The sequence below is a fragment of the Tribolium castaneum genome, chromosome 5, assembly GCF_031307605.1.
Source record: "Tribolium castaneum strain GA2 chromosome 5, icTriCast1.1, whole genome shotgun sequence".
Taxonomy (NCBI): domain Eukaryota; kingdom Metazoa; phylum Arthropoda; class Insecta; order Coleoptera; family Tenebrionidae; genus Tribolium; species Tribolium castaneum.
Genome location: NC_087398.1, coordinates 14,089,633 through 14,105,220, shown reverse-complemented (window position 1 = coordinate 14,105,220; position 15,588 = coordinate 14,089,633). Strand labels below are relative to the sequence as shown.

The 15,588-nt window shown below is 32.1% G+C and overlaps 1 protein-coding gene across 1 annotated transcript; it reads right to left on the bottom strand.

Moving 5' to 3' along the window:
* Positions 1 to 2,566: 2,566 nt before the first annotated feature.
* LOC655887 (uncharacterized protein) lies at positions 2,567 to 15,588 on the bottom strand. Its single transcript, XM_962447.4, has 4 exons — positions 15,322 to 15,588; positions 14,810 to 15,271; positions 9,712 to 10,335; positions 2,567 to 5,142 (listed from the first exon to the last, which is right to left on the bottom strand). Exons 1-4 carry the CDS (start codon positions 15,401 to 15,403, stop codon positions 4,604 to 4,606), a joined length of 1,707 nt encoding a protein of 568 aa, XP_967540.1. The 5' UTR covers positions 15,404 to 15,588; the 3' UTR covers positions 2,567 to 4,603.

Sequence of the window (15,588 nt, the reverse complement as noted above, 5' to 3'; positions counted from 1 at the left end):
GCTTTTTGTATAAAAATTTATTCATCCTAATCACTACAATATCACAAAATTAATAAATTGTACAATATCTATTTTTGATACGAACAATAGTTATTGGTATTATAAGCAAAGAAAAACGTACTTTTCTTTAAGAATAATAACAAACTAAATTCGGACACGCAATGAAAATGGATTACATTTTATCACAATTTGGGGTGGGGATCGCGGTGCGAGAAAGAGAAATATTCCGTGTGATGACTTTAAGTTGCAATAACAGATGTTGATATATTTCCTATAATAAAAACTATTTCACCGATCACCATTATGTACGGTTTTAAATAAATATCTTTTTTTCGTTGACCGTTTATTAATTTCGATATTAATGAATTATTTTATTTAAAAAAAGACGTTTTGATATATAATCCATAATTATTTTTGGTTATTTATAATAGTATTATTAATATTACAATTGCTCAAAGTTAAGACCGGAACAGATACCTTGTTTATGTTCTGAACGTTAGGATTTATATTTGGGTTTAAATCATTTAAATCAATCAGTTTAAAGCTTTCGAAATTGTAAAAAGTAATTGTAATTCGTAATTGTAGGTAACTGTGCGATGAAAAAGATGAAATCGGTTGCGATTTGTAATTTATAATTTTGTTACAAAAAAATATTGTAATAAACTCGTTTGTTAATGGGCTATTAATAAACTCAACTCACTCGATATCGCTCGTTCGTGCTTTAAACAGTTTTGTTTATTAATCTCCTTCATTAACAAACTAGTTTATTAAATAACTATTAAATAATCAGTAAGAGACAGTAAACTATTAATGTTTATAGAAAGACAATTTAATAAGGCCTTTTAGAAGCAAAAATAAAAATATAGGGGTGGTCTGTTTAAAAATTTAAGTTATTCCACTTACAACAAACCTCTTCATTTTTTTTCTCTTTTTATTCAAAACCTAAAAAGATTATTGGTTATTTAGGACAGGAAGTAATTAAGTGTTTGTGCCATGTCAACTTCAAGTAAGACAAAATAATTGCAGCCTCATGAAGATTTAATAAAAATCGAAACGTCGCGGAGAATATAAATTTTAATTGCTCTCTGCCCTAAATGACCAATAATCTTTTCGAGAAAGTGAAGGTCCTACTTTTCAAGGATTCTTAGTTTTTATGTAATAAGTTTTAAAAAAGCAAAAAATATAAAGTGTTCTATTAAAAAAAAACAGAAACAAATTTGTAAACCGTGAGATGTTTAACGTAGTCATGTATATTAAATCCAAGGTTGAGAATATAACTGGTGTAAAACTTGTAATAAAACGATTGTTACGCAACGTTTCGTCTATTATAACACAGACGTCACTAGGCATTTGCTAACAACATTAACTGTTTCAAAACTATAAAAACGCCAACATCGCATTGCATCGAATAATTTTTTTAAATAAATCTTCTATCAATCATAGAATTGTAGTTATTAATGATTAGATCTCTCATTGAAAGAATAAATTACATTAGCTATTATTTTTTTAAATGCATAAATAATTTTGAGAGAAAATGAGACATTGGCGTTAACATAGTTTTGAAACAGCTAATAAATTTGTATCAAGTTTAAATGTGAATAAAATTGACATTAACATTATGTGGATCGAAATTTGGAAAAAGTACGAGGCATCAACACTATGTGTAGAAAGTCTGACAATAAGACTTATTGTCTGACCTTCCACGCGTAGTGCCTGATGATGACTGTATTATAATTTATAATAGACGAAACGTTGCGTAAAAATCGTTTTCCACCAGTTATCTTGTCAATCTTGGATAAGTTTGTGTTGTGGCCAAAGTCGGAAACGCCCTGTATACTTGAAAATAATTTTAGGTGAATCAGGGGATTAGCATCTACGACTTTCGTAGAATAATTTCTAACGTTGGGTCACCCTGTTCAACAATGGCCCGGCGCATCCACCATTTTTACACGTTGCCAAACCACTGGGGTACATTTTTTGTATTCTGTCTTGTCACATTTTTTTTTATTTTCATTTTCAGTATTACATATAGGTACTCTAAATAAAAAAATTCTCAATAAATTATAGGTATTGTTACAAATGTACCCGCTTTCCCCTACATTTTATAAAAAAAATTGAAATGGAGATCGCAAAATTACAATAACTACAGATGTCGAAATGATACTTGAATTAAAGACTTTTCAGAGCTTGTGTGTATACCTTAGAATTTAATTGTTGTAACAATTGTAACCATAGTAATTATAGTTGAAATAACTTATCAGGCGTTTATCTGACGATTGTAAAATCTTATTCTTATTCTTCGTTAGTGTGGTGAGATACCTCAAAAAATTTTGATTGCTTATTATTTTTTACCGCCCCCACTGGTTGGTCTCGGATGTTCAGTACCTTCGCTAAAGACATTGTTAAGTATTTAACCTGTCAATTTGAGACGGATTCCAATATCTTTAAGAAATGCGGTGGTTCTATGTGAAAATTTCTCTTGATACAAGTGGTTAGACTTTTTTGTTTTTGATTAAATTTTAATGGAATTTTTTATTCGATGGCTTTGTTTGTCCCTTTTTGCAACTTTTAATTTTTTTTTGAGATTACAGGTAAATTCATCCACTTATACAAATAATAAAATGTTTAACTAATTTTAAGTAAAGGAAAAAACAAATTGGAGTATGTTATACTCCAACACACTAAACTCGACACAATTTTCCAGAACACTAAGAGTTAAGAAATATTTTGCAAAAAAAATAGGTACCCATATACCTTCATTATTCACGGAATAATTGATTTAAAGACTTATTTCACTGGACTATTTAATATTTATACCAGTAAAAAACATAATTGTCTAATTTTGTTGCTATTAAGAAATAGTTGGTATGGTAGTGCTCAGCTCCATTTGCGTGTGCATCATCTGACATTTCTGTCACTACGTTTACATAGCAGGGTCATAGCGGTGACAAACTATCAAATATTTTTTGAGGTTACGAAGTGTTTAAATTATGAGTTGTTACAAAAAATACAGATTCACAAAACAAGAACTAATAAACGCAGAATCAAAAACCTAACGAAACGCAAATCACAAAACACAATAAACGAACGGAAAATACTTGCGATTAACACCGATAACACTTTCGACAACCATGCGACGACGTCTATAATTTACTGTCAATGTCACGTTGACAAATTCGTGACACTTGACGGTGTTGTCGAAGTGCACATGTAAATTAATGTTCAAGGATACCACCCTTAGATAGCCCTTAGTTGTTTAAATTTGCATTGTTTTTGATAATTTTTTTACAGCTTTGTGTTGGTAATGAAAAAATGAAATTGATGACGCACACGCAAATCGAGCTGACCGCCACTATATTCGGAAATAAAATTAACTAGACGCCCTCTAGTGATGACTTTTGAACTATGTCGAAAACAGTAACGAAATTTTCGTAATTCCACATTTAATTGACATCTAATAAATTGTTTTACAATTCTGCGTGTATAGTGTTAATTGGTTACATTGGAGAGAATCATTTTAAAAGTACGTGGTGGTAAATACTAGCTTTGACTTCGATTCTGCGGTTTTTCGTGGTATAAAGTGTTTGTTGTTGGGATTTGAAAGTGGATAAAAAGTGAAATAGATTTAAATTTTCATTACAAAGTGTTATCAAACAGTTGTCTAATTAAAGACTATAGTAATGGATCACAGCGAACACAAAGTTGGGCTCAAGAACCCAATAAATTAGTGAAGTTTGTGAATTTTAGGTTAGAATTTTTCCACTGATAAAATCATGAAATACTTTGATAAATCAACAAAACTACAAATAAGATTAACAACTGCTAATACGCTTAAACGTAAATTATGCCAAAAGGTAGGTTTTTCAATGTCTTTGTAATAATTTTCCAATAAAGAAAGTGAACCAAACAATCATTCGTTATTCGTGTTTTCCTCGTCATCTCTAATTTGTCAACATTCGTTTCTTCCACCAAAGATACATTCCGCATTGGCAATGTAATAATTGTGAAGCCTCAAAATTCGTACAACGCTCAAAATATCCGAATAAACATTTTCCCCCCATTTATGGTTACTGTTTTCGACCTAGCTCAGTGGCGCCCCCAACGGTAACTTTACTTCCGAATAAGAACGACTTATAATTTTCCTTTCCATTGTGTGTCCGAAAAAATATGTATACCACGCTTTGATTGAAATTAAGTTGGCAACATCGAATTTTTGGTGATATTAAATTGTGTCGAGTGACGGCTATCTCTCGACCGTCTTTCGGAAGCAAGTGACAATTGACCATAAAATTGTGACGTTTGTATTTAGCAGTTAATGTTGCCAACTTAATTTCAAAGCATGGTGTTAAATAAATTGACTAGACTATAACAGAGGAGGGAATGCTAAAGTCATCTAAGTACACAGGTGGTTTAGAAATAGGTGCACAATACTTAAAATTTATATTCATCAGATTTTTAAACCTCTCTTACTCATCAAACATTTAAGGGCACTACTTGTTTCTATCAACGGCAACACACCGATGGTCCTCTCTTGAAAATCTACGATTTGAATACTGAAACCTACACACTTGTTGAATACTGGTTACATAAACACAGAGATCATTCACAATATTTCTAAAGCCAAGTACCGCTGTAGCCACACGGGCAACGGCAGCTTGGTGATTTTGCTCAGAAGATGTCGCCCGAGACAGCCTCTGATTTTTATCCTGCATATTTCCTTCAATTGTAAAGGTGTGCTTTTGACGTAAACCAAAAAATCGTGTACGGGATCGTCGGGTTGATTCCGCAACGAATTCAAATCAAAGGCCATGTTAGATAGGCGAAAACCAGCGTAAACTATCAATTTGACCAATTCGAGGTTTCCGTGTCTTTTCGCAAGACTTAAATTATCGAAATAAGCGCGTTCGTCGCGTAAATTGACGTCGACTCCGTGCCGCACTAAGGCATCGGCTCCATGGAGGTTTTCTAAAATAATTGAATAGAAGAGAACACTTCCCTGATAACTTGTTGCGTTCATGTCGGCGTCGTAGGAGACCAAAAGGTCGATTAAGTTCTCCAGACTTCGCTTTTCGCGGATATCTTGCACGCAGATGTGGAGGGCCGTCATACCGTTGATGTTGTTTACGGCGTTTACGTTAGCACCTAGACAAAAAAAAACCGAAAATGTTTTATGTTCTTAGAACTGATGAAGTTTCCTACAAAACGTTTATAACATATCCACTGACAATGAACCTTAAAACTTAAAAGTGCAAATAGCACATTATTTGGCGATTTATTCAATTAATTACATTGATTCGAGAAAATTTTACCAAGTCCAAAATACTTCAATAATTAATTCAAGTGTGGATCTAATTTTAAAATGGCGCATCCACCATTTTTAACGATTAAAAATTTCAACCATTTTTTCTTGTCTTACATTTCTTCAAGATATTTATTTATTATTTTAGGTGCTTTGGCCAGTTACAAACCTTTGGTTTAATTTAATTAATTTAGTTTGCCGAAATAACCCGTAAAATAACAAAAAAGTATAAAACCCTCGTTGCAGAAAACTATTCAAGCAATACACCTAAGTCATTCTAATGTAATACTATCATCAATAATTCAGTGTTACCAGTAGTACATTTTTAGCTAACAATAATTCTCAACAGTCAGGTGAAATGAAAATCTACATATTTTATTACTTTATTCAATGTCGTCAGAGTAATTTCACTCACATGTATTGTGATTGTTAGAGCTGCTCTATTCTGAAAATTCTACAAATAAATTTCACATGAAAATGACTAGTGACAAAAATTAAGTTATACAGAGTGAGTCTAAATTCCTTCATAATCTAAAACTAAATCTAAATCTCTTAAAACTAAATCTCTTAAATCTAAACTGGAGTGTCTTCAATATGTGTAGAAACCGAAACTGTAGTTCAAAACTGCAAACGCGTTAAGTCCAATTTTCCTTAATTCCATCCCTAACGCGACGCTTGTGAAGGTTCTGATAATTGTTAAATAAAAACATGAATGACCGCAAAAACGATTTAAAAAAAGAGACACTATTGTCTTTCGAGAATGGAATAACGCAAAATGCTTTAATTGAATGAAAACGAGTGAAAGGCCAAATTAAGCAAAAACTCCAAATAAACAATATTCTTTCCACTTACAATTACAAGGTTGCAACCCTTGCTCTGAAAGATCAGAAGCTGATGAGTTAACTGCCGGGTACTTGTTGACGGAAATTTTTCCCCAGCCTCAAGAAGACGACGTTCGAGGCCCTTATTCACATTTTACGCTTATTCCGTACAAAACAAACCAAAACAAAACAGATCACGACGAAAATTTTTCGCGGTACAATGTGTAAACCCTTAAAACAAGGCCATCTGCACTTCCGTAACACTGGACTATATCGGTCATTTCAGGACCTGTGTGATTTTTCATGATTATGATACGCTGACTCACAAATCGAAGTCGAACTAACAACAAACTAATCTGAGCTCTGCACCGTAATACAAGTTTTTGCACCTTTTTTGCGTTGTACGCGATAAGTTTTTCATTTCTCGATTCTTTTAAATGTAGTTACCAGTGGCGTACTCATCTTTTATGCTTAAACTTTACATAGCATTTTTGCTGTCATGTGGACGTATCGCCCAAAACGGAATTTACGTGATGTGGCGAAATAGTCTAAGTCTCCCCAGTTTACAGAGTGAAGGAATGAAGGAATTCAGACTCACCCTGTATATTTTATGAATATCAATGGTTTCTTGTCTCAATTTTTTCATTTTGCAGTTGGTCGTTGTTTTACCCGAACGGTGGAAATTGGAAATCGTAATGTTTAATTTTCAGAGAATTAATACAAAAATAAATCAGTATGAGTGTGGCGATTATGATATTCCACTCCTTAAAAATCTCAAAAAAAACCAACTTTGAAGAAACTCCAGAGTTAAACTAGATACTCGTATGAGTGGAAAGGTTTAAATGATGCTACTGTAAACGCCAAAAGAGCTTATGAATTTAATAGACATTCAATCAAATGATCGTTAATTAAAGTTATCAAATTAAACACAATATTGTCGCGCACCAAAGACTTCAATATTTCGTGACAAAAGTCTGTGTGAAACACAGTTTCACCTTTTATACTGTGCGATAGAGGAAATGAGGGTATGTGTGGTCGATTCATTTCGAGCCGATCAGGCGATGCAAATTCAACAATTTGTGGAATTGCAACTTCCTGACCGGAATCGAGGGGTCAACAAGTTAGTTGGATTTACGGAAGTATTGGTAGTGGATGGACTAGAAGTATACGTGATAGTGATAACTGTTGGATTTTGTAATGATTCTGAAGAACAGAAAATACTGTAACTTGATGTAAGATCTGTAAATAAATGTAATGTGAAGTGTAAGTCTCTTTCATTTAACCCTCTAAACCTTTGAGTAAGCGCTTCAAACAAAAGCGTAATTGCTATTTTTCTGTTTTCCAATTTTTTTCTATTTTTCTTTTTGTTTTTGAAGACTTGTTTAATTTTTTTGACACAAAAAGAAACAAAAAACAATCTCAAACAACTAAAATAATTGTGAAGGGAAATCTGTAACCAAATTAACCAGTTTCTATAAAACCAACAACTAAAAAATTTCTAAATCTGCCTCCACAAAAAAAACAACAAACAATGAAACCTCTATCTTTAAAAACACCAAATAAATAGGACATACGGGTACTCGAACACTGGATTGGATTTAAATTAGATAGAGTATAAATACAGATCAAAATTATATCTCAACTACGTAATTTATTTAAATTTTTGGTATTCTTAACTTTCTTTCAATAGGTATAATGAAGTTTTTCAAAAATATAGTTGTAAATCAGTATCTTAGGATTCATTATTTCCAGTTTTGATACCGGTGATTCAAAAGTGTCCGACAATTTCTCGGGACATCAAACTGAATTAAAAAAATAACAAAATATATTAAAAAATAAAAAAATTGTTAGAACTTTTTTCACGAGAGTAGTTTTTCAAAGTTAATTTTTTAACTTAAGTTTTTGGTGCTTTAGATCATGGGTTTTTACCTTATTTAGCGAAAAGGACAGCTCTTACAACATTACACCTATTGAAAAAAATTAATGAAAATCCAAAACGCTAAAATGCTATTTTATCCACTGTTTATTTCAAGGTAAAACGAAATTCTATCGTCTAGTGAAATGTGGCTTACAACCATTGTTGTTTTTCTGTTAGTGACGTTTTTTATTGTTGAATTTTTTGACGTTTATAACTGTCAATCAAAATAACTCAGTATATCAATAGAAATAATAAAAGATGGATTAAAACTTTGTATTGTATTAGCTGTTTCAAAACTATAAAAACGCCAACGTCACATTTTCTCTCAAAATTAGCTGTTGTAAATTATTTATGCACTTCAAAAAAAATAATAGCTATTGTAATTTATAACTTCAATGAGAGATTTAATCATTAATAAATATTATATATTATTATTAATCTTATTAAAAAAAGTCGGTAAAATGCGACAATGGCGTTTTTATAGTTTTGAAACAGCTAATACACGACTATAAAATTCACCATTATCTTCTCAAGCGTTCCAGGCTCTCGGCCTACGCCTCGAGGTTGTAATCGGTTTCAAACATAAAATAAAATTTTATCATCTTGTACTATAATAAATAACTATTAAAAACTTGCAAATTCGACAATAAATAAAATTCGACATCAAAGTACAACATTTTGCAAAATTTTACAGACTAATCCAGAAAAACTGAGTCTGTGGGCAACAGATTTAAAAGTATTTTTGTTTGTAATTTGCAACTCTGCAACTGGATTTGATTTTTCTTCTAACTTTCTTGTAACTACTAAATAATACAGACTGATCCAGAAATAATGAGTCTGTTCGCAACAGATTTGAAAATATTTTTTTTTTTTTTAGAATTTGCAACACTGCAACCGGACTCGGTTTTCTTTGACATTTGTTTGATGTGCAACACCACAAGATTGTAGAATTATTGGTAACGGGAAGCGTAATCCATTCGTATCCTTTAAAATTTAAATTCAGTATTGCCAATAGACAGTATTTCTGGATCAGTCTATAATATATTATTTTTCAACGCACATTGTCATGTTCGGTTTTAAGTAATCTGCTTAGCCAAATTATTTTTACTGTTTTCCTACTTTGGTGCAAACGAGCCATGCAATGTTTATCAGGCATCAAAGATTGATTGCTTTTTATTCCATTTCTATCACAACGAAAATGTTTCCAAATTTTAAGTAACGTAAACTTTTATAGAAAGATTACAAATAGAATAAAAATTAATTTGTTGAGATCTGTTACTTTTAAAAATGAACACACGTATTTTTGATATTAAAAATTAAGTTGTTTGAAAGAATATGACTTAATTTTTGTGCTTAAAAGTGAACGTCTTTTATCACCACCTAAAAGTCACGACACTTTTGAGTCGTTGAATTTTTTAATTTTAAATGAATTTTTTTGTCGTAACAACTACGTTAAAGTTTGTACGCCAAACTGCCGAAGACAATAAAAAAGGGGTAAGTTTTTATTTAGTTAGACCACCGGTTAACACACTAGTTTTAATATTTATACAGGAAAAGTACAAAGGCTATTCCCCTTTTTTTCACCGTTGATTGGACAAAGTTGCAAAACTCCGAAAAAAATTGCACAAGAGCAAACACCTCGTCACAAACAATTACATAACGCAAAACCTTACCATTTTTGAGTAGATATCTCGCCACCGTCAAATTCTTCCTCGAGCACGCCACCATCAAGGGCGTATTCCCTTGATCATCCCTGATATTCAAAAGCGCCCCAGCTTCATGCAACGCCTTGACCATCTCCGGATTATTACTCCTCGCAGCGGCATGTAATAAATAATGTGACTGCACAACTCTCGCTCCAGCGTTAAGTAACATCATCGCGATCGGTGTGGAATCATTCCAGACCGCTCTTCGCAAGGGCGTAAATCCAGCCGCATCCTCCTGATTAAGTCTGGCCCCGTTTTTTATCAACAATTCCACTGCAGCTTCCCTAGAGCCCAGCACAGCCAGCGAGAGCGGTGACCGCTCTTTCATATCAAAAACGTTGATATCGGCTTCATTTTCGATTAAAACTTGCATGATTTCGACGTAGCCATGCTGGGCGGCCACGTGCAGGGGCGTCTGACGCTCGCGACACGCGCAGTTCACGGAAGCCCCCTTGTCCACCAGGTAGCGCACCAGCGGCAGGTGGCACTTGAACACGGCGATGTGAAGGGGGCTCACGGAGGCGGCGTCGCTTTGATTCACGCTGATTTCGTTGAAGGTCTCGACTAAATATTTGACTAGTTCCATATTACCTGAATTTTGTTAGAATAATGTGGATGAAAACATTTATTTAAATATGAAAAAAATTATGTCAAAACCAACTCAATAATACTACAATAATTTAATTTAAAATCGTTAAGTCCCAAAGACTATTATTATACAAGTATAGAAAAAAAAACTGACTGTAAAAGCAAGACTTAGGTAATGTTCACTTTAATTCCCAAAATCATGTCACTGGTAGTCTGAAAGATCTTTGTGAAAGTTACGGATTGCTCCCAGATGTTGAATTCACAACCAGAAGAAAGACATAATAATGTACATTTATATTAGTAATTATTTACTAATATAAACTATAACATGACGTTTTTACCTCTAGGTAAATCTTTGTCTGATCACCCCGGACTCCTTGTGAAATGATTAAAAATAGATGGTGTACCTGAAATCGTAAATGAGAACGCGAAGTGATGAGATCCATTTCACAAGCTAGGAAATATATTTTCTTTTTGAATTAGTAGAACGAGTTCACTGGGAATTTATTGATTGTGACATAAGATAAATTAACGAAATGTTCATGAACAACGTTATACATAACTTTACCATCGCACCTTCCCAGAAAGAAAGGTTAATCTTAAAAACAACTTTAAAGCTTGTTACAAGGCCAATAATAATGCTTGGTTTAACGATGAACTTAGAAAAATGTGTAAAACTTTCAAACAAAAACTTATAGCTTATAACTTATATCGAGTTATATCAAGCTTTAGCTAAAGTGGAAATAATAAAATGATGTTAAATGTAAGTACAGGAAGGCTAATCATGAATAGAGGATTAAAGCCAACGCAACATATCTAAGAAAACATAATAATTCTTCGAAGTAATGAGGAAATTAGTTAATGATTATCATAGATGTCAGCCAAAAAAAATATAATCCCTAATCGTCACCTGACAAATTATAGTTATTATTAATACAAGTGCAAAAAGACAAGCTTAAAGTTCTGTCGTTAAGCAATGAGCGTATACGAGTTGCATATATAGACACCCGAGAACTTTAAACGTTTTCGCATAAGTGTTACTCAATTTTTTTTTGGTGGAACAAAACATGTTTTAAAATAAATATTTTTTTTTATTTTAAATTTAAACGTGTTTTAAATTAAATTAAAACACATTGCAATGGGAAGCGTGTTTTTATAATAGTAAAAACACGTTGATGTGAGATACGTGTTTTAAAATAGTGTTTATAATCCAAGATTCAGATATTAAAAAAAAGGTTTAAAACGTTACCAACAAAAAAATATTTTTTTATACATTTAGTTAAAATAAAAAAAAATTCTCTTCCACTTAATCCCACAGACATTCTTTTAGAAAAAACATATGTCGGTCAAACTTTCTTTTCATAAAGTCTTATATAACAATGTAACGAACTGTTTTAATTCCCTCAAAAATAGTACATCCCGTGACATTTTTGCACTAGACGTCGAAGTCATAAAAACTGTTAAAAAACTACTACAAACTAATAAGTAGTTTATTTACTTTTGTATTATTCTTGTTTGTTTTCCTTGGCATGGGAATGACTAACAAAAACAACAGTTTAAAAATCCGACACAAACGATTGTATTCTGGACAATATTTTTCCTGATGTCTTGAAGCTTTCTTTAGTTTCACATAACATTTTTTTTTAAATCTGAGTAAAGCTTTTGACGGTCTAACAACAAATAATAATAATTAAGAAATTGAAACAGTATTACAATTTCAGTTCACAAAGTTTGATGTAATTATTTCTTCATAATAGGTATCAAAAAGTATGCATTAATGGAATTGTACCAGAAAAGTGGAAAATTGTCTGCTTACGAACAAACTACACTTCAATAAAAATTAAACCGTGAAATGTATCGCTTTTTACCACGGAACACACAAAATTTCTTTGAATGTACACCACAATTATGTATTCATCACACAAACACATAATGGACACATTAGCTGACTTGCTAGACGTATGCAAAAATATCTATTTTCTACTCAATCTTAAAAAATGTGTACCATAAAATGTTCTAAAAACTCTCACTCTCATTCTCTAGTAATCGTTTGAGGTCAGAAAAAGTCTTCAGTAAGAATTATCCATTTGCAACGACGAGGTATTAGAGTCAACTGTACAAATTACTTAAGGCTTTAAACAATTTTACACTTCCTAAATTATGTATCCTTCAAAGTCTCAAATAGTTTTCCAAGCTCAGCGATGAATATTCTTTTCTGGATTCTGATCATAATTGTGGTATAATAAGAAATTATATTTCTCTAAATAATCTAAGGCTAAAAATCTAAAAAGACTGAGATGGAATCCACTATTATGCAATTAAAATTTCTTTCTTCTTTCCAGCTACCTTTCCTTCACATGTCTTTATTAAAAAACTTAAAGACTATTTCATTTCCAAAACTTTTTATTCGATTGAGGAATATCTTCAGAATAATTTAGTGATATTTTATTTATGTAATACTTATTTTAATCTAAGTTAGTTTTGTGATGTGTACAAAATACTATTATAATTATTAACAAAAAATATGTTCTATTCTATTCAATTTTAACACAACGATACAACTTACACCTAATAGAATATGGCATTATTAGGCGTTAGAGATATTAACAACAAATTTAAAAGAGAATTATCTCAGTTAATTAAAACAAAAAGGTTATTTAAAGTTCAAATGTTAAAGTCGATGATTGAAAATCACGCCCTTTTGCGAAAAATTTTAAATGGTAAAAGAGGGAAACTATAAAACTATATTTTACATCATCAAAAGAAATAAATTGCGGGAACTATCATTTTAATTTATAATTGTTGAAAAAAAATTTTTGGTAAGGACCGAAGCGTTAAAAGAAAACGATATCATTGATACAATTGTAATTAAGATTATAGAGATAGTATTTATAAATTTCCAAAGTTTCTGATAAATTCAATAATGGACCTTTATACTATTATATTGTAAATTATAAAAAGTGCGACTTTGATTAATTAGTCCATGGACAGCAAACTGTGAATTAGAATCCGGATTCTTCGTATAATTTATCCTCTGGAATGTTCATTAACTCTAAAACTTCCAACTACTAAAGATACTAATACACTGTTATCCCCCAAAATGTCTTCCTGATTTCATTTGATCTCCAAAATTTTATTCTTACTCCCCCAGTTGAACACGTTTTACGGTTGGCTGTTGGTTAAAATCTATCGTTTAATGTTAATACCTGCTATGTATACCAGTTTTACATTCTTAAACATTTCCACCATTTTAGTTGAGACTGTCTTAAAACATATTTTTTTCAATTCAAGAATAAATTTTACACCCAAATTAAAGGGCTACCGATGGATTTTTCTCCTCTTTTAGTTGAAATCTTTATGAACCTTATTAAAAACCAAATCTTTCAAATTTTAATTTTTCTATTAATGCGCATTTTTAGTACGCTGGCCTAGCTAAGACACGCTACGATGATATCATTTATTTCTAGACGCTTTTTATTAATTACGTCATTTGCCTCTGATTTAGATAGTTTCCTTTCATTTATTTATTCTATAAAGCCCAATATTATATTCACTTATAAAATTAAAAATAATTTCGGGACATTATTCCAAACGTGCTGTGCTCTAACACCCATATTAAGACATTAAAATTTTACACTTGGGTTGGATTATTTTTGACGTTCATAGGAAACCTACTACAGATGTAATTCAGTAATGTAATATTTCTTAATGTCTAGTAATGTCTAGGGGGTAATTCCCCTTAATTCCTTCCACCCAATGAATTAATAATTAGCTTCACTCAAATACTTTTTCCAACGGCTTTTTTCTTCACCCCTTCGCCCTGACTTCTTCAGAAAAAAGTTAAACACTATCAAACAAATAGATTATTATAATGATTTCCCTAACCACGTTAAAAAAACTCTAACTTAAAATTTTTAGTCAAACATAAATTCGCTTTTAATTTAGCCCATACACTTTGTCCAGTTGATAATATTTTACAATTAAAGGGTATGTACAAGGGAAAAACGACCTCAGATCACTTGTTTAAGAAGATAAGATGTAGTTGTAATATTGTAGTTTTTGAAAGTATTATAAATTAAATAAAGCAGGAAATAGTAGCACATACGACTTTAGGACAGAGCAAAATGTATTACAAAATACACTGTTCTGTAGAAAAATGTGACGGGTTTACGTTAGAAAACTTTGAATTTGATTGTTCGTGATATTAGTTGAGATGGACTGAGAACGTTTTTTACCTGTACCCTTCAATTTCACTCCGGTCTTTAACCAATTTTTTTTACAACTCTAAATAAAAATGATATCCCCTACATTCATGCATGTGTTAAAACTGCGGTAAGTCTTGCTTTTATAGCCATTTCTTTCCTGTACTTGGGTATTTTTTCTAGAACTGATAATGGCCCAAAACTAGCTTGATTACTTAAGTAATAAAATTATGATATTATTGAGTAAGTTTAGAATATTTGGTAAACCACGTTACCTGACCTCACGGCGTAATGCAAGACGTTTTTGCCGTGGCTGTCAAGGCGCGCAATATCGTTATCCGGCGATTTCAAGACCAAAGAGCTCTGATTCAAAATGTTGGCGTACCACTGGTAGATGTTCATTTCTGGGGGCTCTTTCTCAACCTCTGTGGTTTCTGTGTTCACTTCCATGTCCCATTCCAGGGCTTCCATGCCCTCGGGGGTGGGGCCCTCGCCAAAATCGGGCTCCTCCACGTCCTTGCGCACCACAAAATATCCGATGTTTTTGTACTTTGGTTCCGGGTTATTTAAATCTAGTAATAGGTTTGGTTTTGTGTTTAGCTCAGTTTTTATACTGAAATCAATACTGGAGCAATTGGAATAGTCAATTAGTGTTTTGACTATTGAGAGATTGCCTGTCTCAGCTGCAACTCCCAGGAGGGTCATTCCAGTTGAACAGATTTTGTTGATGTTTACACCTAGGCAAAATTATGACTAATATAAAATAATCGGGTGATTTTGCTCGTACCTCTCTTTAAGTAGCACTTGAGGCATTTTAAGTCGTTCTGAATGATGGCATGCATCAACAATTCGTTTAAACATTCCATCATTTTTTTCGTAAGTTTGTATCATCTGATCTTGAACATGATTGGAACTCGACGGTGGCGGCCTAAAGTTATTGCGTTTCGGTGATGGAATTCATTGTAAACATTAAAAAACGTTCTCATTGTTTTGACGCGCCATTGTCAATTATTTACTTTTTTGACGTTTATTTGACAATGTCAAATCTGGGGTT

Excerpts from the sequence above, each read along its gene's own strand:
- LOC655887 (XM_962447.4), bottom strand. The coding sequence starts at position 15,403 with ATGATGGAATGTTTAAACGAATTGTTGATGCATGCCATCATTCAGAAC. Across the intron at positions 10,336-14,809 it reads GCATTACGCCGTGAGGTCAG|GTAATATGGAACTAGTCAAA; the intron begins GTAACGTGGTTT and ends AACAAAATTCAG. Across the intron at positions 5,143-9,711 it reads GAGATATCTACTCAAAAATG|GTGCTAACGTAAACGCCGTA; the intron begins GTAAGGTTTTGC and ends TTTTTTGTCTAG.